Genomic DNA, 25,091 nt, shown 5'->3' with positions numbered 1-25,091 from the left:
TACTTCAGAGAAGTACAGGATTTAGTAGAGGTTTTGCTCTGATCAGGTAATTACCTGTGCAAGTGTCAATTGAGCTGAGACCTGAAGGGCAGGTAAGAGTTAACTACAGCAGGGAAAATGAGAACAGAATAGGCCAGTGATGGGGTTGACTGAAAGATAGGTAGGGGTCAGGCCATGGAGGATCTTGTAGACCTGTTAAGGAGTTTGTCTATCCTAAGAAAAATGGGGTGCTATTGAAAGATTTCATGAAGTAAGTGGTAACATGCTTAGATCTGTGTTTTGAAAAAAAATCACTCTGGTTGCATTTGGAGAACTGATTGAATCATAAGCAGAGTAGTCTTCTGTTACCATTTCTGAATGGTAAGTATCCGAACGCTCATACAATAATAATGGCTTTAAAGTTTTCATAACATTTCCAGATCTATAGATGCTCTGATGTATATTTTTAGATTCCATCATGGAATACTCCCTTTTCTTCTGCCTTTCTATTTAACTACTAGTGAAATTCTGTCCTTCATTTATTGTTTTGAATGCAGGCCCTAATTGTACTTCTTGGAGAAGGGGCTGGCTTAAGAGCAAAGAAAAGTTGTGCCTTCTCCTATTTCATGTAGAATAGTTTCTGTTCAGTACACTATGCTTAGTAGATGCTGAACTGAACAAGAGCTAACAGTGTCCATTCTAATAATGAGTTGAAAACCAAACTATATAAGCAAATAAACATTTATTTATATAGTTAATCAAAGTCCAGCTTAAGCCCTTTATCCATCTCTCCATTGAACACTAAGCATGTTTATAATCTGGCTTGTGGGACAGGTGCCTTCTTCTAAAGTTAGCTTTCTATGTTCATGTCTGGTTCTCATTTACCATAATATAAACTCCTAGAGATTTTGACTGGTTCACAACTGTCTTCCCAGTAACTTCCAGAGGCCCTGACTTTTCCACCCAGTAAATGGTCAGTAAAAGTTTGCTGATGGCTTGAAGTCTACACTGGATCAGGTGTTATTTCATCTGTTGACTTGGTTGTTCTAGGGGGAAATTTAAGTATATAGCTCGCAGATTGTGGAAGACTTTGAGTTTGAACTTTATACTTCAGAGTCAGTAGGGAACTTCTGAAGTTTCCTTGGACATGTAAAAGCAGATACTTTTTAAAAGTTAGTCTGTTAGTGGTGTCTGAGTATTTAAAGGAAGGAAAAAACTATTAATCAGAAATGTCATAGTAATACATAGTATACAACTATGAGGTGATCTGTATTAATATACAACTATGAGGGGTGGAAAAGGGGCAAGTGTAAAAAAATATTGTGAAGGAAGAACCAGATAAGCTGGTGGTTCATTGGATGTAGAGGGAGAGAAGCTATATATATTCAAACTTTCATCTACTGTTCAGGCAAACATCTACTGTTTGCCTTATTTCTCTGGGCAAACAGGATTCAGCCCAGCTCATAAATAACTTCCTTGGAACAGCCTCCACTATGTCTCTCACCCTACAGAATTGATTCTGAAATCTTTTGTGCTCATAAATGTTGATCATATAGTTAGCATTGCCCTTATCGCATCATTAATTTATAAACCCCGATTATGCCTTCATTAAGGATTTTAAATTGGGATGACTAGAACAGTCGTAATGACAAAAGTAAATAAGGAAGTTCAGAGAAGGATTTATTTCTGAGGAAAAATTATTTGGTTTTAGATTATATAACGGAATGTCTTGTGCCTGCCTACGTGACCCAGGACTAAGGTTTGGTATACTGCTTTTTTCCCTTGGCTTCACTCTAAAATCTGGAGAGTCCTCAGATAATACATAATAATATGTACCCATGTCTCAGATATACTAGCCTAGGTGTCATAAGGCTTAAGACAGCATAAGGTAAAGAGAAACAATGTAGTTTAGTAAGTATAAAAATGTGCTGTCTATTCAGATAGAACTGGGTTCTCATCTTGCTGTTTTCATTGTTGCTGTTTTACTTTGCAGCTGTGACTTTTCTGAGTTTGTTTCTTCATCAGTAAAATGAATGTCATAGTGCCACTTCAGGATTTCTTGGGGGGGTCAGGTGTTAAATGAGACTACCTTTATAAGGTGGCTAACATGTGATTGGTGATTGTGATGCATGTAAGTTTGTAAAGAATGCCTCATCTATCTCCCACAACCTTATCAAAATCAACTATTTTATTCTTAGTAAATGTCATAAACATGTTTATGTAAAACTTGTTCGTTGAACATGTTGTTTTGAGAAAAAAATTTTAAGGCAGAAAAACATGTTTTTAACCTGAAAAGCAAGAAGTTGCTTGTGTTTGAAAGAAGGATGGAAGCATCGATACCAGCTATTGGTAAGTTTTATCATAAAAGCCTAGAGCAGAGCATCAGCTCTTTGTATCTCTCCTGGAGAATGAATTGAGTTGTCTGCAGCCACAAACCTTAGGTGATTCCAACCGCCTTATATGGACTGGAGGAAGAAAATTTTGCTGGTAGAGGCCATTTACTGGGCATCAAAACAGCTGCTGAGGCAGTAAGAGACCACTGTTCCTGATAATACCATGTTACCCTTAATCCTCTCCACCCCCCGTTAGCCCAATGACTTGTTAAGCCTACTGAGGGAAAATGAATGTAAACGATTATTGGTCAAGTGTATGTATGACCAATAATTTTTCTTTGTATTGCCTACCCTCTGTCATCCTGAAACAACAGGTTTTACATTTAACCTTGAATTCCCACTCAGACCAAAACACAAATGAGTAAATACTTATTTCTTCCTATATAGGACCTATATATCCTAAACCAGGGTGTCAGGGATTTCATCCAGGGACAGGAAGAAAGCACAGTTCCATTTACAACTGCCCTAAATCAAGTGCCCCACTTTTCATCCAAAATCCCTCAAAGACCTGCTTTCCTTTTTTTTCTCGAAGCAAGCTGACTGGCAGAGCCCCTTACCCCCTGGGTGCACTCTGATTTCCCATTGAAATATCAAAGCCTAAACATAGGGTGTGACTACTTTTGATATCTAAGGGGCTAGTTTGAATAAAATATAAGTGCTTCTGTTCTGCTTTCTTTAAATATTTGTTCAAATTATGGTTGGAATTCTCTCCCAGTTCACTCCATACAACCTTTCATCAGGGACTTTGTTCTTTTTTTTTTGTTTAATTTTTAAATTTAATTTTATTTATTTTTTTGTATAGCAGATTCTTATTAGTCATCAATTTTCTACACATCAGTGGATACATGTCAATCCCAATCGCCCAATTCATCCCACCACCACCACCACCCCCCATGGCTTTCCCCCCCTTGGTGTCCATACGTTTGTTCTCTACATCTGTGTCTCAATTTCTGCCCTGCAAACCGGTTCGTCTGTACCATTTTTCTAGGTTCCACATATATGCGTTAATATACGATACTTGTTTTTCTCTTTCTGACTTATTTCACTCTGTATGACAGTCTCTAGATCCATCCACGTCTCAACAAATGACCCAATTTCGTTCCTTTGTATGGCTGAGTAATAGTCCATTGTATATATGTACCACATCTTTATCCATTCATCTGTTGATGGGCATTTAGGTTGCTTACATGACCTGGCTATTGTCCTGCAATGAACATTGGGGTGCATGTATCTTTTTGAATTATGGTTTTCTCTGGGTATATGCCCAGTAGTGGGATTGCTGGATCACATGGTAATTCTACTTTCAGTTTTTTAAGGAACCTCCATACTGTTCTCCATAGTGGCTGTATCAATTTACAGTCCCACCAACAGTGCAAGAGGGTTCCCTTTTCTCCACACCCTCTCCAGCATTTGTTCTTTGTAAATTTTCTGATGATGCCCATTCTAACTGGTGTGAGGTGATACCTCATTGTAGTTTTGATTTGCATTTCTCTAATAATCAGTGATCTTGAGCAGCTTTTCATGTGCTTCTTGGCCATCTGTATGTCTTCTTTGGAGAAATGTCTATTTAGGTCTTCTGCCCATTTTTGGGTTGGGTTGTTTGTTTCTTTAATATTGAACTGCATGAGCTGTTTATATGTTTTGGAGATTAATCCTTTGTTGATTCGCAAATGTTTTCTCCCATTCTGAGGGTTGTCTTTTCATCTTGTTAATGGTTTCCTTTGCTGTGCAAAAGCTTTGAAGTTTCATTAGGTCCCATTTGTTTATTTTTGTTTTTATTTCCATTACTCTAGGAGGTGGATCAAAAAAGATCTTGCTGTGATTTATGTCAAAGAGTGTGCTTCCTATGTTTTCCTCTAAGAGTTTTATAGTGTCTGGTCTTACATTTATAAGTCTTTAATCCATTTGGAGTTTATTTTTGTGTATGGTGTTAGGTAGTGTTCTAATTTCATTCTTTTACATGTAGCTCTCCAGTTTTCCCAGCACGACTTATTGAAGAGACTGTCTTTTCTCCATTGTATATCCTTGCCTCCTTTGTCATAGATTAGTTGACCATAGGTGCGTGGGTTTATCTCTGGGCTTTCTATCTTGTTCCATTGATCTATGTTTCTGTTTTTGTGCCAGTACCATATTGCCTTGATTATGTAGCTTTGTAGTATAGTCTGAAGTCAGGGAGTCTGATTCCTCCAGCTCCGTTTTTTTCCCTCAAGACTGCTTTGGCTATTCGGGGTCTTTTGTGTCTCCATACAAATTTTAAGATTTTTTGTTCTAGTTCTGTAAAAAATGCCATTGGTAATTTGATAGCGATTGCATTGAGCCTGTAGATTGCTTTGGGTAGTATAGTCATTTTCACAATACTGATTCTTCCAATCCAAGAACATGGCATATCTCTCCATCTGTTGGTATCATCTTTAATTTCTTTCACCAGTGTCTTATAGTTTTCTGCATACAGGTCTTTTGTCTCCCTAGGTAGGCTTATTCCTAGGTATTTTATTCTTTTTGTTGCAGTGGTAAATGGAAGTGTTACCTTAATTTCTCTTTCAGATATTTCATCATTAGTGTATAGAAATGGAAGAGATTTCTGTTCACTAATTTTGTATGCTGCAACTTTACCAAATTCATTGATTAGCTCTAGTAGTTTTCTGGTAGCATCTTTAGGATTCTCTATGTAGAGTATCATGTCATCTGCAAACAGTGTCAGTTTTACTCCCTTTTTTTCCAATTTGGATTCCTTTTATTTCTTTTTCTTCTCTGATTGCCATGGCTAGGACTTCCAAAACTATGTTGAATAATAGTGGTGAGAGTGGATATCCTTGTCTTGTTCCTGATCTTAGAGGAAATGCTTTCAGTTCTTCACCACTGAGAATGATGTTTGCTGTGGGTTTGTTGTATATGGCCTTTATTATGTTGAGGTAGGTTCCCTCTATGCCCACTTTCTGGAGTTTTTATCATAAATGGGTGTTGAATTTTGTCAAAAGCTTTATCTGCATCTATTGAGATGGTCATATCATTTTTATTCTTCAATTTGTTAATACGGTGTATCATGTTGATTGATTTGCATATATTGAAGAATCCTTGCATCCCTGGGATAAATCCCACTTGATCATGGTGTATGATCCTTTTAATCTGTTGTTGGATTCTGTTTGCTAGTATTTTGTTGAGGAATTTTGCATCTATATTCATCAGTGATATTGGTCTGTAATTTTCTTTTTTTGTAGTATCTTTGTCTGGTTTTGGTATCAGGGTGATGGTGGCCCATAGAATGAGTTGAGGAGTGTTCCTTCCTCTGCAATTTTTTGGAAGCGTTTGAGAAGGATGGGTGTTAGCTCTTCTCTAAACGTTTGATAGAATTCACCTCTAAAGCCATCTGGTCCTGGACTTTTGTTTGTTGGAAGATTTTTAATCACAGTTTCAACTTCATTACTTGTGATTGGTCTGTTCATATTTTCTCTTTCTTCCTGGTTCAGTCTTGGAAGGTTATACCTTGCTAAGAATTTGTCCATTTCTTCCAGGTTTTCCATTTTATTGGCATAGAGTTGCTTGTAGTAGTCTATTAGGATGCTTTGTATTTCTGCGGTGTCTGTTGTAACTTCTCCTTTTTCATTTCTAATTTTAGTGATTTGAGTCCTCTCCCTCTTTTTCTTGATGAGTCTGGCTAATGGTTTATCAATTTTGTTTATCTTCTCAAAGAACCAGCTTTTAGTTTTATTGATCTTTGCTATTGTTTTCTTTGTTTCTATTTCATTTATTTCTGCTCTGATCTTTATGATTTCTTTCCTTCTGCTAACTTTGGGTTTTGTTTGTTCTTCTTTCTCTAGTTCATTTAGGTGTAAGGTTAGATTGTTTATTTGAGATTTTTCTTGTTTCTTGAGGTAGGCTTGTATAGCTATAAACTTCCCTCTTAGAACTGCTTTTGCTGCATCCCATAGGTTTTGGATTGTCATGTTTTCATTGTCATTTGTCTCTAGGTATTTTTTGATTTCCTCAGTGATCTCTTGGTTATTTAGTAACGTATTGTTTAGCCTCCATGTGTTTGTGTTTTTTACTTTTTTTCCCTGTAATTCATTTCTAATCTCATAGTGTTGTGGTCAGGAAAGATGCTGGATATGATTTAAATTTTCCTAAATTTACTGAGGCTTGATGTGTGACCCAAGATGTGATCTATCCTGGAGAATGTTCCGTGTGCACTTGAGAAGAAAGTGTAATCTGCTGTTTTTGGATGGAATGTCCTATAAATATCAATTAAATCTGTCTGGTCTATTGTGTCATTTAAAGCTTCTGTTTCCTTATTTATTTTCATTTTGGATGATCTGTCCATTGGTGTGAGGTGTTAAAGTCCCCCACTATTATTGTGTTACTGTCGATTTCTTGTTTTATAGCTGTTAGCAGTTGCCTTATGTATTGAGGTACTCCTATGTTGGTGCATATATATTTTTAATTGTTATATCTTCTTCTTGGATTGATCCCTTGATCATTATGTAGTGTCCTTCCTTGTCTCTTGTAACATTCTTTATTTTAAACTATTTTATCTGATATGAATATTGCTACTCCAGCTTTTTTTTTTTTTTTTTCTTTTGTGGTACACAGCCCTCTCACTGTTGTGGCCTTTCCCGTTGCAGAGCACAGGCTCTGGACGTGCAGGCTCAGCGGCCATGGCTCACGGGCCCAGCTGCTCCGTGGCATGTGGGATCTTCCCGGACCGGGGCATGAACCCGTGTCCCCTGCATCAGCAGGCAGACTCTCAACCACTGCGCCACCAGGGAAGCCCCTCCAGCTTTCTTTTGATTTCCATTTGCATGGAATATCTTTTTCCATCCCCTCACTTTCAGTCTGTATGTGTCCCTAGGTCTGAAGTGGGTCTCTTGTAGACAGCATATACATGGGTCTCGTTTTTGTATCCATTCAGTGAGCCTGTGTCTTTTGGTTGGAGCATTTAATCCACTCATGTTTAAGGTAATTATTGATATGTATGTTCCTATGACCATTTTCTTAATTGTTTTGGGTTTGTTTTTGTAGTTCCTTTTCTTCTCTTGTGTTTCTCACTTAGAGACGTTCCTTTAGCATTTGTTATAGAACTGGTTTGGTGGTGCTGAATTCTCTTAGCTTTTGCTTGTCTGTAAAGCTTTTGATTTCTCCATTGAATCTGAATGAGATCCTTGCCAGGTAGAGTAATGTTGGTTGTAGATTCTTCCCTTTCATTACTCTAAGGATATCATGCCACTCCCTTCTGGCTTGTAGAGTTTCTGCTGAGAAATCAGCTGTTAACCTTATGGTAGTTCCCTTATATGTTATTTGTCATTTTTCCCTCGCTGCTTTCAATAATTTTTGTCTTTAATTTTTCCAGTTTGATTACTGTATGTCTCAGTGTGTTCCTCCTTGGGTTTATCCTATATGGGACTCGCTGCACTTCCTGGACTTGAGTGGCTATTTTCTTTCCCGTGTTAGGGAAGTTTTCGACTATAATGTCTTCAAATATTTTCTCTGGTCCTTTCTCTCTCTCTTCTCCTTCTGGGGCCCCTATAATGCAAATGTTGTTGTGTTTAATGTTGTTGCAGAGGTCTCTTAGGCTGTGTTCATTTCTTTTCATTCTTTTTTCTTTTTTCTGTTCTGCAGCAGTGAATTCCACCATTCTGTCTTCCAGGTCAGTTATCCGTTCTTCTGCCTTAGTTATTCTGCTACTGATTCCTTCTAGTGTAATTTTCATTTCAGTTATTGTATTGTTCATCTGTTTGTTTGTTCTTTAATTCTTCTAGGTCTTTGTTAAACATTTCTTGCATCTTCTCAATCTTTGCCTCCATTCTTTTTCCAAGGTCCTGGATCATCTTCACTATCATTATTCTGAATTCTTTTTCTGGAAGGTTGCCTATCTCCACTTCATTTAGTTGTTTTTCTGGGGTTTTATCTTGTTCCTTCATGTGGTACATAGCCCTCTGCCTTTTCCTCTTGTCTGTCTTTCTGTGCATGTGGTTTTTGTTCCACAGGCTGCAGGATTGTAGTTCTTCTTGCTTCTGCTGTCTGCCCTCTGGTGGATGAGGCTATCTAAGAGGCTTGTGCAAGTTTCCTGATGGGAGGGACTGGTGGTGGGTAGAGCTGTTGCTCTGGTCGGCAGAGCTCAGTAAAACTTTAATCTGCTTGACTGCTGATGAGTGGGGCTGGGTTCCCTCCCTGTTGGTTGTTTGGCCTGAGGCAACCCAACACTGGAACCTACCTGGGCTCTTTGGTGGGGCTAATGGCAGACTCTGCGAGGGCTCACTCCAAGGAGTACTTCCCAGAACTTCTGCTGCCAGTGTCCTTGTCCCCACGGTGAGCCACAGCCACCCCCCACCTCTGCAGGAGACCCTACAACACTAGCAGGTAGGTCTGGTTCAGTTTCCCCTGGGGTCACTGCTCCTCCCCCTGGGTCCCAATGCACACACTGCTTTGTGTGTGCCCCTCCAAGTGTGGAGTCTCTTTCTCCCCCAGTCCTGTCGAAGTCCTGCAATCAAATCCTGCTAGCCTTCAAAGTCTGATTCTCTAGGAATTCATCCTCCCATTGCCGGACCCCCAGGTTGGGAAGCCTGATGTGGGGCTCAGAACCTTCACTCCAGTGGGTGGACTTCTGTAGTATAAGTGTTCTCCAGTCTGTGAGTCACCCACCCAGCAGTTATGGGGTTTGATTTTACTGTGATTGCGCCCCTCCTACCATCTCATTGTGGCTTCTCCTTTGTCTTTGGATGTGGGGTATCTTTTGTGGTGAGTTCCAGTGTCTTCCTTTCGATGATTGTCCAGCAGCTAGTTGTGATTCTGGTGTTCTCACAAGAGGGAGTGAGAGCACGTCCTTCTACTCCACCATCTTGGTTCAGGGCCAGGGACTTTGTTCTTAATGCTTTCACCAATTCTTTAGTCCTTAGCAATCTGCTAGAAGACTTCTGTGGCAGCTTATTTTCACTACTGAAGGCAGGATTTCATCAAAGGGGGCAGCAAAGCATCATAGGAAGTCAGGCTGTAGTAGAGTCAGACCTGGGTTCAAGTGTCACTCTCTCAATCATCTTGGGCAAATGATTTAACCTCTCTAAGCCTCTGTTTCCTTATCTACAAAATGGAGATACTAGTATTTACCTTGGGGTTGGCTGTGAATATTAAGTGAGGTTATGAATGTAAAATCCTTAACACATTGCATGGAACATTTTAAATATCTAGTAAATCTTACCTATTATGAGGATCAACGACTGTAGGCAAAAGGGGCTAGGAGAGAGGGGAAGGATGCTAAAAGGCAACTCATAATTTAGCCTATGGTAGACCCTATTTACTTTCAAATATGAGTGAACAAATAAAAATGCTTGGAGGTGTTACAAGGGAAGAGTCTATACTGTCAGTCAAATTTGTTCAGTGGTTACTATGGCCAAGGAATGGAACAGAGATAGGCATGACCCCTACCTTCAAGAGTCTTAAGAGTCTGGTTTCTCAGTAAAACTTCAGTAGCCACTGCTAATCTCATAAGAATGTGGTAAAAATAAATAGGTGAAACTCTGAAATAATGTGGGTCTCATTATAGAATTAGAGCCTTAAGAAATCTGCCAGTCCCATCTTCAGATGGGTGAAAATCTGGGACAAAGGCTTTATAAGAAGTAAAAAGGATCACTGCTGGTAGAATGTCATTCTGGTTCTGTTTCAAATCGAGAAATGTCAGAGAAGTACTCAACCTTTATAAATAATAATTTAAATGAAAATTAGGGTGTGGTTGACTAAAAGTATTTCCAGTTTATACAATTATTTTCAAATTAATATAAAATACCATTGTTCAAAAGCACTTAAATCCCAACAAAAAAGAAATACGCAAATAAATTGTGGTACTTATAGCATGTCATGACTAAAACTCAGGTTTTCAAAGATTAAATAATGACATCGGGAAATGCTTTATGGTAAGTGAAAAAAAAGCAAGCATAGATACAGTATGGTTCTATTTTTTAAAATAGAAAATAGAAATAGAAAAGTGTATAGTATTACAAAGCTATAGTAATCAAAACAGTATGGTATTGGCATAAAAACAGACATGTAGATCAGTGGAACAGAATGGAGAGCCCAGAGATAAACCCACACATATGGTTAATTTATGACAAAGGAGTCAAAAATATATTGGGAAAAGATAGTCTCTTCAATAAATGGGGTTGGAAAAACTGGACAGCCACGTGTGAAAGAATGAAACTGGACCATCTTACACCATGCACAAAAATCAATTCAAAATGGATTAAAGACTTGAATGTAAGACCCGAAACCACAAAACTCCTAGAAGAAACAGTGGGTAAGGTCCTTGACGTTGGTCTTGGCAACTGTTTTTTGGATTTCACACCAAAAGCAAAGGCAACAAATGCAAAAATAAACAGTGGGACTACATCAAACTAAAAAGCTTCAGTACAGTATAGGAAACTATCAACAAAATGAAAAGGCAACCTACCAAATGGGAGAAAATATTTGCAAATCATATATCTGACAAGGGGGTTAATATCCAAAATATATAAAGAACTCATACAACTCAACAGAAAAAAAAATCCAATTAAAAAATGGGCAGTGCTTCCTTGGTGGCACAGTGGTTGAGAGTCTGCCTGCCGATGCAGGGGACACGGGTTCGTGCCCCCGTCTGGGAAGGTCCCACATGCCATGGAGCAGCTAGGCCCGTGAGCCGTGGCTGCTGAGCCTGCGCGTCCGGAGCCTGTGGTCCGCAACAGGAGAGGCCACAACAGTGAGACACCCGCGTACCGCAAAAAAAAAAAAAAAAAATGGGCAGAGGAAATGAATAGACATTTTTCCAAAGAAGACATACAGGTGGCCAACAGGTACATGAAAAGGTGTTCAACATCACTAATTAGTAGGGAAATACAAATTAAAACCACAATGAGATATCATCTCCCACCTGTTAGAATGGCTGTTAACAAGAAATAACAAGTGTTGGTGAGGATGTGGAGAAAAGGCAACACTTGTGCACTGCTGGATGCAGCCACTATATACAACAGTATGGCGGTTCCTCAAAAAGTTAAAAATAGAACTACCATATGTTCCAGCAATTCCACTTCTGGGTATTATCTGAAGGAAACAAAATCACTATCTTGAAAAGATACCTGCACACCTATGTTCAGTGCAGCATTATTTGCAATAGTCAAGACATGAAATGGAAACAACCTAAGTGTCCATCAGTGGATGAATGGATAAAGAAAATGTGACTATCTATCTATCTATCTATCTATATATATCTCTCTTTTTTTTTTTTTTTTTTTTTTTGCTATATGCGGGCCTCTCACTGCTGTGGCTTCTCCCGTTGCGGAGCCCAGGCTCCGGACGCGCAGGCTCAGCGGCCATGGCTCACGGGCCCAGCCGCTCCACGGCATGTGGGATCTTCCTGGACCGGGGCACGAACCCGTGTCCCCTGCATCAGCAGGCGGACTCTCAACCACTGCGCCACCAGGGAAGCCCTATCTATATATCTCTTAAAAAAGAAGGAAATCGTGCCATTTGTGACAACATGGATGGAACTTGAGGGCATCGTGCTAAGTGAAATAAGTGAGACAGAGAAAGGCAAACACTGTGTGATCTCACTTATATTATGTGAAATCTAAAAAAAAAAACTGAACTCAGGACTTCCCTGGTGGTCCAGTGGTTACAAATCCACCTTCCAATGCAGGGGACGCGGGTTTGATCCCTGGTCAGGGAACTAAGATCCCACATGCCACGGGGTGACTGAGTCTGCACACTCTGGAGCCTGTGCACCACAACTAGAGAGAAGCCTGCCCACCGCAACGAAGAGCCCGCATGCTGCAACTAAGACCCGACACAGCCTAAATAAATAAATGTTAAACAAAAATTTAAAATAAAAACCTGAACTCATAGATACACCACCAAATGGTGGTTGCCAAAGGAGGCGGGGAAGGGGGGGAGTGGGTGAAGGTAGTGGAAAGTACAAATTTCCAGTAATAAGATAAATAAGTTCTGGGGATATCATCTACAGCATGGTGACTATAGTTAACAAGATTGTGTAAGTTAAAAAGATTGTGTATTTGAGAGTTGCTAAGAGAGTGTATCTTAAAAGTTCTCATCACAAGAAAAAACAGTAACTGTGTGGTGATGGATGTTAACTAAATTTATTGTGCTAATCATTATGTTATACACCTAAAACTAATACAGTGTTATATGTCAATTTTATCCGAATTTTAAAAAGTGTGTAGAAGAAACCAATAGTTAATTAGTCTTAAAGCTGCATGGTGAGATTACAAGTAAATTTATTCTCTTCTTAAAACTTCTTCTGAATAAAATAAACATTTCAAAGAAAATGGTTCAGGCTCTTAAAATACTTGAGATCTACGGTGAATTAGGTTTCAGTTTAACAAAAGTCACATTAAAAATCTCTTAGTTTAGGTAAGCTACCACAAAGCAATACCAAGACAAAAAGTAGTACTTGAAAAGGGGATAACTTTCAATACTACTTTAACTCATATTGTTGTAGTATATAAATAATTATGTACTCCTGCCTATAAGGACTGACTACTGGTCAATAGATAACTTGGATTTATTAATAACATTCATAGATCTAATTCTGACATATCTCTAAGTCATACCTTGAGAATAGCTATAAGCTTGAGAAGGATCAACTATCATGTCCATTGAGAATGAGTTGTATGATTCCTGAGAATGTTTCTCCAACACCTCTCCTGTATCACTGGATGAAGATGATGATGAAGACAATCCCAGTCTAACGTATCTTCCTTTTCTACCACAGAGTGAACAATCTACAGGTGTGGCACTAGGTCCCCGGGGCAGTTGAACTTCATCTCTGTGGTAGTTTCTAACAGCTCCACTGTGATGCACAGAGCGTTCTCGTTGCCATATATAATGGGTTGGAGCAATGGCCATAACCTATGGTGAAAAGCTTTCTTTTAGAATTTTTTTTTTTTTTTTTTTTTTTTTTTTTTTTTTTTTTTTTTTTGCTGTACGCGGGCCTCTCACTGTTGTGGCCTCTCCCGTTGCGGAGCACAGGCTCCGGACGCGCAGGCTCAGCGGCCATGGCTCACGGGCCCAGCCGCTCCGCGGCATATGGGATCCTCCCAGACCGGGGCACGAACCCGTATCCCCTGCATCGGCAGGCGGACTCTCAACCACTGCGCCACCAGGGAGGCCCTCTTTTAGAATTTTAATAAGATTTTTAAACTTAGTAAAATTAAGAACAAAAATTATAAATCAAGAACAAGCTACCTATAAAACTAGATCTAAAAACCTGTCACGGATTTTTTTTTAAGAAAAAAAGCATTTCCAGATAAGATAATATTACCTATAAAGTGATTCATTGCTTGGATCCGTAAGATAATAATTGATAAAGTATTTAAATTATTTCAAACAGGAAATAGAACTGAAGCAAACTTCCAGGTTTTTCAATTCTGGATATTATAGGTTTAGGAAAAATAATACAGTTAGTCCAAAACAATACATAATTCTCTGGAATGTACTGGGTTGAAAACAATATTTTTAATTGAGGTTTCCAGCTATGTATGTTAGGCTAATCTTAACATGTTTGCAATCACAGCAAGAGATATGGTGAATGAAAACACAGGTAAGGTGCTTAACCTCTCTGTTCCTATTCTCTTGTCTGTGGTATGGAGAGAATAATGGTGTCTATTGTAGAGGGTTGTTGCAAAGATTAGATGAGGGATCATTCAGAAAGTACTCAAGATTCCGCACTACCTCTCAGGCATTGTTCTCTAAAGTCGGTTAGAGAACAGACTGCCTTTAGAGTCAGGATAGACTTAGTTTCTTATTCTGGCTCTGCCACTTCCTAGTTGTATGATACTTTGCAAGTTACTTAACCTTTCTGAGCCTCAGTATCTTCATATAGAAAACTGGGGATACCATCTGCCTCATAGGATTGTCCTGAAGGTTAAATATGTGTAAAATCCTTATCACATAGTAAACATCTGGCGAATGATAGCCATTTAAGACAAGCTAGCGAAGTGTACCTACCTGCTGACCTCATGGTGTCTAAAATTTCTAAACAGAGTGTTAGAATGTTACTTCTAAGCAAAAATGTTTAGTTGCGGTTATCAGTGACCCAAGGTAAATGAGAATTGTAGAATTTGAGAGCTAGACAGTGCTTTTTTAAAAAATTTATTTTATTCAAGTATCCAGACAAAATTATTATTCAAAAAAGACAGACAGTGCTTTATTAATTGCCTAGATGAGTGATTTTCAAACTGGTTTGAGGAGCCCTAGGTTTCACAGACAACAGTTGGGGTCGCAGGAGGGGCTAAGGGAAGACAGAGCAGGTGGAGGACCTCAATTTGGGGGATTGTGTGTAAAATCTTGTTTGGAAAGAAGGCTTTTGCTGTTAAGAATGAAAACCTTAAAACCCCCAGATTAAAGCTGATTCCCTCAGAAAATAGGTTATTGTGCCTCCCCCAAGACAATGCATAAAGAATACTAGCAATGCTAATTTTTAAAGTGTACTTTAGGATTGGATTTATTTTATAATCTACTTCTTAAATCCTTCAAAACAGTTTTCAACCAAAGACATGTAATAAAGTTATATATCTTTTAAAAGGTAGAAGTAAATAAAGATGTTAACTCTAAATATACACATTTCTATGACAATGTAAAACTAGGTGCAGAGATACCCAAGGTGAGGAAGTAGAATATCAAATTTTCTTATTCCTTCCATATTTATCTACTATTTTTCTCTATTTCTGTCTTTATTGCTCATGTCTGGAATGTCCTTTCCCTTTATTTGTCTTAGTATTTCTTTTCCTTCAATGCCCAACATATGTCCCACCTTTCTAGAAACTCCAGCTTTCAGATTTTCTTGTTTTATTGTTAATGCTATATTAGGACTCAGCATGTAAATGTTAGCACTCAGATGTACCTTTTTATGCATGTAACCTGTTCTGCCGAAAGCCCCCTCTGGACAGGAATAGTTTCTCATACACCTCTTTCAAATGCCTTCTCCATAATACTATGCAGTCATTAAATATTTTTTAATGATAGATGAAAATATTTAAGGATTAGAGGCCACTAACATTATGAGCCTTCAGCAATATGATTTTTGTAGGAATCCTATATAGCAAAGTCTAGTGAAAAGAGCAGAGGGAAATATGAAGTAAAGGGCACAATATAGAAGATTTGGTACTGTTCTTTCTGCAATAAGCTAGGCATTGTAGTCTCTCCACATGCTAACCCACCTAGAAAAATGCATGCACACACTCCTCTATTATGCTATTTAGTTCCTGAGATAACATAATAGATATAAATGCATTTTCTAAACTAACCAACATAAGAGATGGAGGCTAGATGTCAGAGAAAACAGAACACTGGGAAGCCATTAGATGTGAAGTCAAGTTCTGGCTCTGCCACTTAACTGATATATGATCTTGAGTAAATCTCAACCTCCTTGGTCCTCACAAGTTTTTTTGTAAGGATAAGAAGATAATTTATATGAAAACATAAATTTGTAAAGCACAATGCAAGTGTATAGTATAATTACTGTAAGCCAGTTTGTGGCTACTATCATAACTTGAGTTTATTTTAGGATATGTGACTAAAAAATGGGTTGACAGTATGCCAGTACTGGACTCAATAACAAAGGCATAGAAAACTAAATTTCTAACAGCATGTCTTGCTACTATAATGCAGCAAACTTCAGGGCAAGGATGATGTAATACTTCTTTATAATAAACCTCCACAACACTGAACTTAGTGTCTTACTCATAAATTAGCTGTTAAATGAATACTTAAGAGAACAGGATAAAATCTACTAGGTAATTTCTTTTTCTGTACACCAACATGATTCAAATGTACCTGGTTGGAACCAAAAAAAAAATCTTATCTTTATCTAGCTTATCTATCTGGATAAGGGTCAGTGCTAGGTGAGCTCGGTAAAGAATTATTTTTTGGTTTTTTAAAATTTATTTATTTTTGGCTGCGTTGTTGCTGCACACGGGCTTTCTCTAGTTGCGGCGAGTGGGGGCTACTCTTTGTTGTGGTGCACAGGCTTCTCATTGCGGTGGCTTCTCTTTGTTGCAGAGCACGGGCTCTAGGCATGCAGGCTTCAGTAGCTGTGGCATGTGGGCTCAGTAGTTGTGGCTCATGGGCTCTAGAGCACAGGCTCAGTAGTTGCAGCACACGGGCTTAGTTGCTCCGCGGCATGTGGGATCTTCCCGGACTAGGGCTCGAACCCATGTCCCCCACATTGGCAGGCGGATTCTTAACCGCTGCACCACCAGGGAAGTCAAGAATTGTTTTATAGTTTTGTTAATTTAAAAAAAGTTTTTAATCAAGTATAGTTGATCTACAATGTTTCAGGTGTACAGCAAAGTGATTCAGTTATATATTTTTTCAGATTCTCTTCCGTTATTGGTTACTACAAGATATTGAATATAGTTCCCTGTGCTATACAGTAGGTCCTGTTGTTGTTTGTCTTCATAGATAAGAAGGTATGAAAAAGAATCAGAAGCTTTAAGTTCCATTCATTCTGTCAGTCAGCTATATTTACTGAGCACCTACAAGTCAGGCACTGTTACTGCATTCCTCTCTCCCTTCATCCCCAGGCAACCACTTTCTGTTACTTTGGATTATATATTCTTCACAGTTGATATAAATGAAACCATACAATATGTGGTCCTTTGGGGACTGGCTTCTTTCATTTAGCATAATGTTTTCAGGGTTCATCCACTTTGTAACATGTATCAGTACTTTATTCCTTTTAATTGTCAAGTAATATATCATTGTATAGATATTTTGTCAATCCATTAATTAGCTGCTGGGCATTTCGACTGTTTTCACAACTATTGACTATTATGAATAAGGCTGCTTGCTATGAACATTCATGCACAAGTTTTTGTGTGGACATAGTTTTCATTGCTTTTGAGTATAAAACTAGGAGTGGAATTGCTGGGTCATATGGTAACTCTGTTTAGCATTTTGAGGAAATGCCAGACTGTTTTCTAAAGCAACTACATGATTTTACAATCCCACCAGAAGTATATAAGGATTCCAATTTCTCCACATCCTTATCAATACTTGTTATTGTCTTTTTTTAAAAAAAAATTATAGTCATCCTAGTGGGTGTAAAGTGATATCTCCTTGTGTTTTTGATTTTGTATTTTTCTGATGGCTAATGATGTTGAGCGTCTTTTCATGTGCTTTTTTGCCCATCTGAATATCTTTTTTGAAGAAATACATATTCAGATCCTGTGCCCTTTAAAAAATTGGGTTGTCTCTTTAATACTGAGTTGTAAGAGCTGTTTATATATTTTAGATATAAGTGCCTTATAAGACAGATGATTTGCAAAATTTTTCTTCCAGTTTGTGGGTTGTCTCTTCACTTTCTTAATGGTGTCCTTTGAAGAACAAAAGTTTAAAATTTTGATGATGTCCATTTTATCTATATTTCCTATTCTTGCTTGTGCTTCTGGTATTATATCTAAGAAACCGAATCCAAGGTCATGAAGATGTAACCCCTATGTTTTAAGATTTTTATAGTTTTTAGCTCTTAAATTTAGGTCTTTGATCCATTTTGAGTTAGGTTTTTATATATAATATGGAGTAGGGGTCCAAGTGCTTTCTTTTGCACGTGGACATCCAGTTGTTCCAGCACAATTTGTTGAAAAGACGATTCATTCCCCACTTACTTTTCTTGGTACCCTTGCCAAAAGTCAACTGGACTCTTCAATTTTTATTCCATTGAGGGAGTTACTACTCAGTATAGGGCGGTAAGGAACGGTTTCACTGAGGTGACATTTAAGCAGAGTCCTGAATGAAGTGAGGAAGTAAAGCATATGAATTTCTGGGGGAAAGCATTCCAGGTAATAGGAATGGCAAATGCAAAGACCCTGAGGTGGGAGTGTCCTTGGTGCATTTGAAGAATAGCAAGTAGGCCAGAGTGGTTGCAGTGAAATGAACAAGGATGGGAGATGAAGTGAAAGAGATAAAGGAGGAGAGTTGGCAGACCATGTAGATCCAGAATAAGCACTTTGTGTCTTTTACTCTATGTGAGATGGGAAGCCTCTGGAGGCTTTTGAGTAAAGGAGACATGATTTGATTTTCTAAAAGATTTACTCTTTAAATCTGCTATGAAGAATAGTCTATAGGGAAGAAAGATTGTAAGGGAGACTATTTGGAAAGTTATGACAATAGTTGAGGCAACAGATGACAATTAAAGTAGGGTTTAGTGGTGGAGGTGGTGAGAAATGGTAGGATGCTGGATTTTCTTTAAGGTATAGATGTGGGAAAAAAAAAGTCTAGGGTGACAGTTTTTTGGCCTGAATAACTAGAATGATGAAGTTACTATTTATTAACATGTGGAAGATTGTAGGAGGAGCAAGTGTAGAGGTCTATGTGGGGGAATCAAAAACTCAATTTTCAGCATGTTAAGTTTGAGGTATCTACTAGATAATGAAATGTAAATTAAAAATTGGATATGCAGATCTGGAATTAGGAGAGAGAGATGTTAGTTCTCAGTGTTAAAGCCTTGAGAGACTAAGCTTTTCTGTAAATCCCATTATACAACTGACCTTCCAGGTGTCTAAAACTTTGTAGTCTTTTACACATACACCATTAAGCCACATAATTCTCTGTCTCTTTGTCTGGTGCCAGCAACTGAGGTAATTCCAGCTCCAACAGAATAAAGTTGTTGCAGTTAAAATGCTAGTCATTGTATTTTAGGAGTGGGTAAGCAACCTGCCATGAGGAAGCATTGCCTATCCCGGCCTCTTTTGCCTCCAGTGCCCCCTCCATGTACTTAGGTGAGTGTTCTACAGGGCTTGAAGCATTTACTTTGAAAAAATCAGTGTTCAAGTAAGGCCCGCTATCACATCAAGGATGGCAACAGGTGTGCAAATTACCCACTCCTCACCTAGGGAGGTAGTGACAAAAAATAACAAGACAGGACTTTTTCAATGCCCTGTAATTGGAATGAGTCCTTTATTATTATTTTTTTTTTTTGCTTTTTTTTTTTTTTTTTAGATGTTGGGGGTAGGAGTTTATTAATTTTTATTTTATTTATTTTTGCTGTGTTGGGTCTTCATTTCTGTGGGAGGGCTTTCTCTAGTTGTGGCAAGCGGGGGCCACTCTTCACTGCAGTACGCGGGCCTCAGTATCGCGGCCTCCCCCGTTGCGGAGCACAGGCTCCAGACGCGCAGGCCCAGTAGTCGTGGCTCACGGGCCCAGTCGCTCCGTGGCATGCGGGATCCTCCCAGACCAGGGCCCGAACCCGTGTCCCCTGCATTAGCAGGCAGACTCCCAACCACTGCGCCACCAAGGAAGCCCTGGAATGAGTCCTTTAAATTCCTTAATGAGGATCCATTAATTTGGGGAGGTGGGTCTACATACCCAACTTTTATATTTTTCTATTGAATATAATCTTGTAAAGACTTGGCCTGCTGCACAGTCTTCTAAGTTATTTCTGAATCCTTGCATTTCCCCCAACATTCAACAATCCTAATTTAATCCACAAATATGCATAACTGCTATATCTTCATCTCATTAATAAATATAATTAACAAGGTTAATTCTGGGCAGAGTTCTGTGACACACCTCTGAAGTCTTCCCTCAGGTCTGACACTAATCCATTAATTGGCTCCTTTGGCCTGTAGTCATTAAACTAGATATGACTTTTTTTTTTTTTTTTTGGCTGTATTGGGTCTTCGTTGCTGCACGTGGGCTTTCTCTAGTTGCAGCGAGTGAGGACTACTGTTCTTTGCGGTGCGCAGGCTTCTCATTGTGGTGGCTTCTCTTGTTGTGGAGCATGGGCTCTAGGCGCACAGGCTTCAATAGTTGCAGCATGCAGGCTCAGTAGTTGTGGCTACACGGGCCCTAGAGCACACAGACTTCAACAGTTGTAGCGTGTGGGCTCGGTAGTTGTGGCTCGTGGGCTCTAAAGCAGAGGTCCCCAACCTTTTTGACACCAGGCACTGGTTACATGGAAGACGATTTTTCCACTGGTGGGGGTGGATGGTTCAGGTGGTAATGCAAGCGATGGGGAGCGGCAGACAAAGCTTCTTCGCTCACTCACCCACTGCTCACTTCCTGCTGTGTGGCTCAGTTCCTAACAGGCCATGGACCGGTACTGGGGGTTGGCGACCCCTGCTCTAGAGTGCAGGCTCAGTAGTTGTGGCGCATGGGCTTAGTTGCTCCACAGCATGTGGGATCTTCCCGGACCAGGTATTGAACCTGTGTCCCCTGCATTGGCAGGCGGATTCTTAACCACTGCGCCACCAGGGAAGTCCCATATGACTTCATTTAATTACAGCATTATCTAGCCCACATTTACCAAACTTCTCTGAACTAGTACTGCCTTATAGTGATCATTGCCTTCCATTTAATTTTCTACTCCAAATTTTTTTAGTTTGAAACATTAACTTTCTTTACTGAAAATCAGAACTTTAGATAAAATAACTAATCTTTTAATTTTTAGTGTCTTTCTGCTTTATATTAATAGAATCTGGCATCAAGGAAACTTTATGTATGCTATGTGAAAAAAGGTATAGTTTTTAAACTTATTTTATACCATGTAGTTCACATTTAACCTTGGGAACTTGAAATTTTGATACTTTAACAGAAATTATTTAATGGAAATTATTATTCAGCTCCAATGTTATTACCATGACGTATTTTTGGAATGTGCATGCTATTCTTTCCCAATATCTAATATACTGGTGATCTTTTAGAGAAGAGAAACACTCTAAAATAAAAATACTTTCTACAGAAGTAGGCTGCTCTGAAAAACAGAAATGACAATTTTTAATTATTGTGGTATAAAATTAAAACATCAACATTGTAATATAAAAGTTGTACTCATGGTAATCATCAAGGTTAATGGTTTACCCTTCATATACAAAAAAAAAGTGAAACATTAGAAGCACATTAAAAAGCAAGACAAGGAAAACTACATAAAGAGAAGAGAGAGATTATATATATAACACATGTAAAAATCTTACCTCCTCACAGCATCGCCGGCTTACAATAGCCCTATAGTCAATTCTATCCCAGAGTTTGTCCCTTAACTTTAAGAAATCAGGGAATAATTTTCTCCAGTTTTTCCCTAAAGCCCATGGAAAAATTTCATATTTGGATTCTTCTTCATCTTCTTCAACTGTATTAGCCAGATACCTAGCAAAGAAGACCAACAACTCAAAAAAGAAATGGGTAAAGGACAGGAACAGACAAGTTCACACACACACACACACACACACACACACACACCAACTTGTTTATAAACACATAAAAGATGTTCAACCTTATGCATGATTAAAGAAAGGTAAATCAAAAATAGAGATACAGTGAATTTTACCTTGTTGAGTTCTAGATACTTTTATATTCCTATCAATCTTGAGCTTTGCTCTGGTATGCAGTTATATGGAAACAGTCTGATCCTTTCAAGTCTTGCTTTCTTTCATGATTTGTCAGGTGGATCTGGAGTAATGTTCAGTCTGGGGCTAATTTCTCCCCACTAAGGCAAGACGTTCCTGAGTACTGTATTCAGTACTGAATTACTCAGTGTGAATTATAAGTTTTTTCAGTCTGGCTGGTGGGAACAGGCACTATTTCCAGCCCTGGGTGAATGTTAGTCACTGTGTTCCCTCTATTCTTACGGTCTTTCCCTACACTCAAATACCTGAGGGGGAATCAGGCATGCATAAAAGCAGGAAAACCGGACAGATAAGAATAATCATCAGTCAATCAAAACTGACTCACATGACAGAAGTAACAGACAAGGATACTAAAACAGTTATAATTATTCCAGATGTTCAAAAAGATTAGACACATTGAAAGTATACCTCTAGAGATGAAAACTATGTGTACAATGAAAAATACATTGAGTGGGGTTAACAGCAGATTAAATTTTGCAGAGGAAAAGATTTGTTCATTGACGACATAGCAATATAAACTATCTAAAGTGAAACACACAGAGAAAAGGAAACAAAAATAATGAACAGAGCATCAATAAGCTGTGAGACAACTTTAAGCAGCCTAATAAAGGTGAAATTGCAATCCCTAAAGGGTGGTGGGTGGACAGAAAAAACATTTGAAGAAATAATGACTGAAAATTTTCAAAATTTGATGAAAACTATAAACCCACAAAGAAGCTCAGTGAACTCCAAAGCACAAAACATGAAGACAATTATACTAAGGCATATCATAATTAATTACTTAGGACCAGTAATAAAGAGAAAATCTTAAAAGCAGTCAGAAAAAAAAATAAGACATGTTAGATAACACAGGAACAGAGATAAGGATGGAGCAGATTTCCCACTGGAAACAATGCAACCTCCATAGATGACTTTCTAAGAAAAACAGGCGACTCGCAATAAAAAAAAAATTACAAAACATACAAGGGAACAAGGCACCATGAACAGAAACAGTCCTTGAAGTGTGAAGATACTGGAATTAACAAACACCCAAGAAAAGGGGGTCTTAAAAGCAATCAGAAAGGAAGGCAAATGATCCCAAGTGGAAGGTTTGAGATGCAAGAAGGAATAGTAATCAAAGATATATAGATATATGGGCAAATCTAAACAAATGTTGAATTTATAAAACAACAATAATAATATCTAACCTTTAAGAGAGCATCAGGTAGAACTAATAGAATTGCAAAACAAGAGAATAGAAGTTGGGAAGAGTGATTAGAGTTAAAATGCTTAAGGGTCTTGTAATTAAAAATAACTAGGGCAATTGCTAAAAGAATAGGTATAGAATGTAAGATTTCCAAACATGTAGAGGAAAAAAAGATGTCAAAAGTAAAAATATTAAAATCTCAATCAAAAAGAAAATAAAAATGGAGGGGAAAGAAGAAAGAAAAAAATGGGACATAACAAAATACACAACAAGATGGTAGGAAAAAATGCAAATATATAAGAAACAATAGAATATTATTCTGCAGTGAAAATGAAATGAACTATAGCTACATGTATCAATAGAAATGAATCTCAAAATAATATTATAAAGCAAAAGAAGAAAGTTACAGAAGAATGATAATGGTAATTATGGTGTATAATTATTTTATTATATAGCCCCCAAATAGGAATAACCAAATAATATATTATTTAGAGGTATATACATAGAATAAAGAAAAGTAAGAAAATGATTACTTGTGGAAGGGAGGGGACTCTAATTGGGAAACTGTGTGCTGTGAGTTTCTAAGATTCTGGCAATGTTCTATTCTTGAGTCATGGGTACATGAGTATTTGTTTTGCTTCTATTCTTTTACAAACACATACGTATACATTCCATACACTCTTTTGTAAATATTTCACATTAAAAAAATTTTAAAGGCATAGAAGTGTATAATACATCTCTATTCATGTAATATACACACTGGTTCATATATAGAAAATTATTTCTAGACACATACATATGAAACTGTTAACTGTCCTTGAGGAGGGAGGTCAAGGTCTTGAGATATGAGGAAGAATTACTTTTAATTGTATACCTTCCTATATATTTTTTTAACCATGTGCATATTCATATTTAGTTACATTAATATAAAATGAGTATGTACATATTTTTATCCTCCCTTAAAATAAGTATTTTAATATTACCTTATTATATTGCATTATATATATATTACCTTATTATAAAGCACCTCATTGTTAAACCCATTCAGTTATATGAGTCAAATCATGTCCTTTGTGAAATTACATATGAAATTTCATGCTTGCGGATTACGAAAAATCTATAATGGACTATGGTACTCCAGTATCAGGACCACATTATGATTCTATTCTACATTAACGATTTTTCAGGCTCAAGGTAATGAAATATCTGTCTCTTACACATGTAAGTTGTCTTCTAATTTGAAATAGATTTTTCTTGGAGTAGAGTCCATTTCTTTTGCATCGGGTTAATTATGTTTATTCAAATAAAGAATTAAGAACCTCCTATGTCAGCCACTGAAGTATGCAAAAAAAGTAAGATACACATTCCTTGCCCTTAAGGAGTCTACAGTCAAGTAGAAAAGGCAATCAAGTATGAAATAAATACATAACTGAAAGAGAATATAGGAAAATGATAATAGAAGTTCAGAGTGTTATAAGAATATATAGAAAGGAAAAGGAGTTGAGTTAGAACTGTGGCTGAGAAAATATTTAATGAGAACTATTGAGTAAGGTTGTATCAAAAGAATGATTAGATATAAAAATGTAAATTATAATTCATGTTACTTTTCATATGGAGCTTATAATACAACATGCAACGCAACCTGACATGCTACTACACAGTGTAAGGTAACACAGTGCTTTGCTGGTAATAACTTTACAAAACTTGTCAAATCCAATTTGGGGCATCTGGTAAGATTTAAATAAAGTTTCTTTTGGTTTGTCTTCAATTTTCAGGTGAGAAAAAAACTATAAAATACATATTGCATCAACATACAGTATAATACTAAGAGACATGTAAACAGCAGCTTAGTGCTAAATGGCTGAATTTGGCCATTGGCAAGTCACACCTGAATTTGCTGATTAACTTTTGTGACCTTGGAAAGTACTTAATCTTCCTCAGTTTCAATTTCCCCATCTGTAAAATGGAGATAATTTTTAAAATGTATAAGGAAGATTAGATGAGTTTATAGAAAACATTTTTGTGATACCTTGCACATGATACTCAATATTAGCTAATACTATTATATTCCCCCCATTTAGCAATCATCAACTCAAATTTTATATTGAGTTCATTTTTTCCTATGCATGGGGAAATGTGTCTGCTGAAAACATG

At 37.7% G+C, this 25,091-nt stretch overlaps 1 protein-coding gene across 1 annotated transcript in view; it reads right to left on the bottom strand.

The window, feature by feature from the left end:
* SPDYA (speedy/RINGO cell cycle regulator family member A) overlaps positions 1 to 25,091 on the bottom strand; it is a 31,666-nt gene that overhangs the window by 1,134 nt on the left and 5,441 nt on the right. The window contains exons 4-5 of the mRNA XM_082643297.1: positions 21,320 to 21,491; positions 12,959 to 13,256 (exon numbers count right to left, since the gene is read on the bottom strand). Coding sequence (XP_082499423.1) covers positions 12,959 to 13,256; positions 21,320 to 21,491 — 470 coding nt within the window. The remainder of the gene's footprint in view (positions 1 to 12,958; positions 13,257 to 21,319; positions 21,492 to 25,091) is intronic.

Source organism: Mesoplodon mirus (assembly GCF_964341445.2).
Source record: "Mesoplodon mirus genome assembly, chromosome: 14".
Classification (NCBI taxonomy): domain Eukaryota; kingdom Metazoa; phylum Chordata; class Mammalia; order Artiodactyla; family Ziphiidae; genus Mesoplodon; species Mesoplodon mirus.
This window is presented reverse-complemented; position numbering and strand designations above follow the sequence as displayed.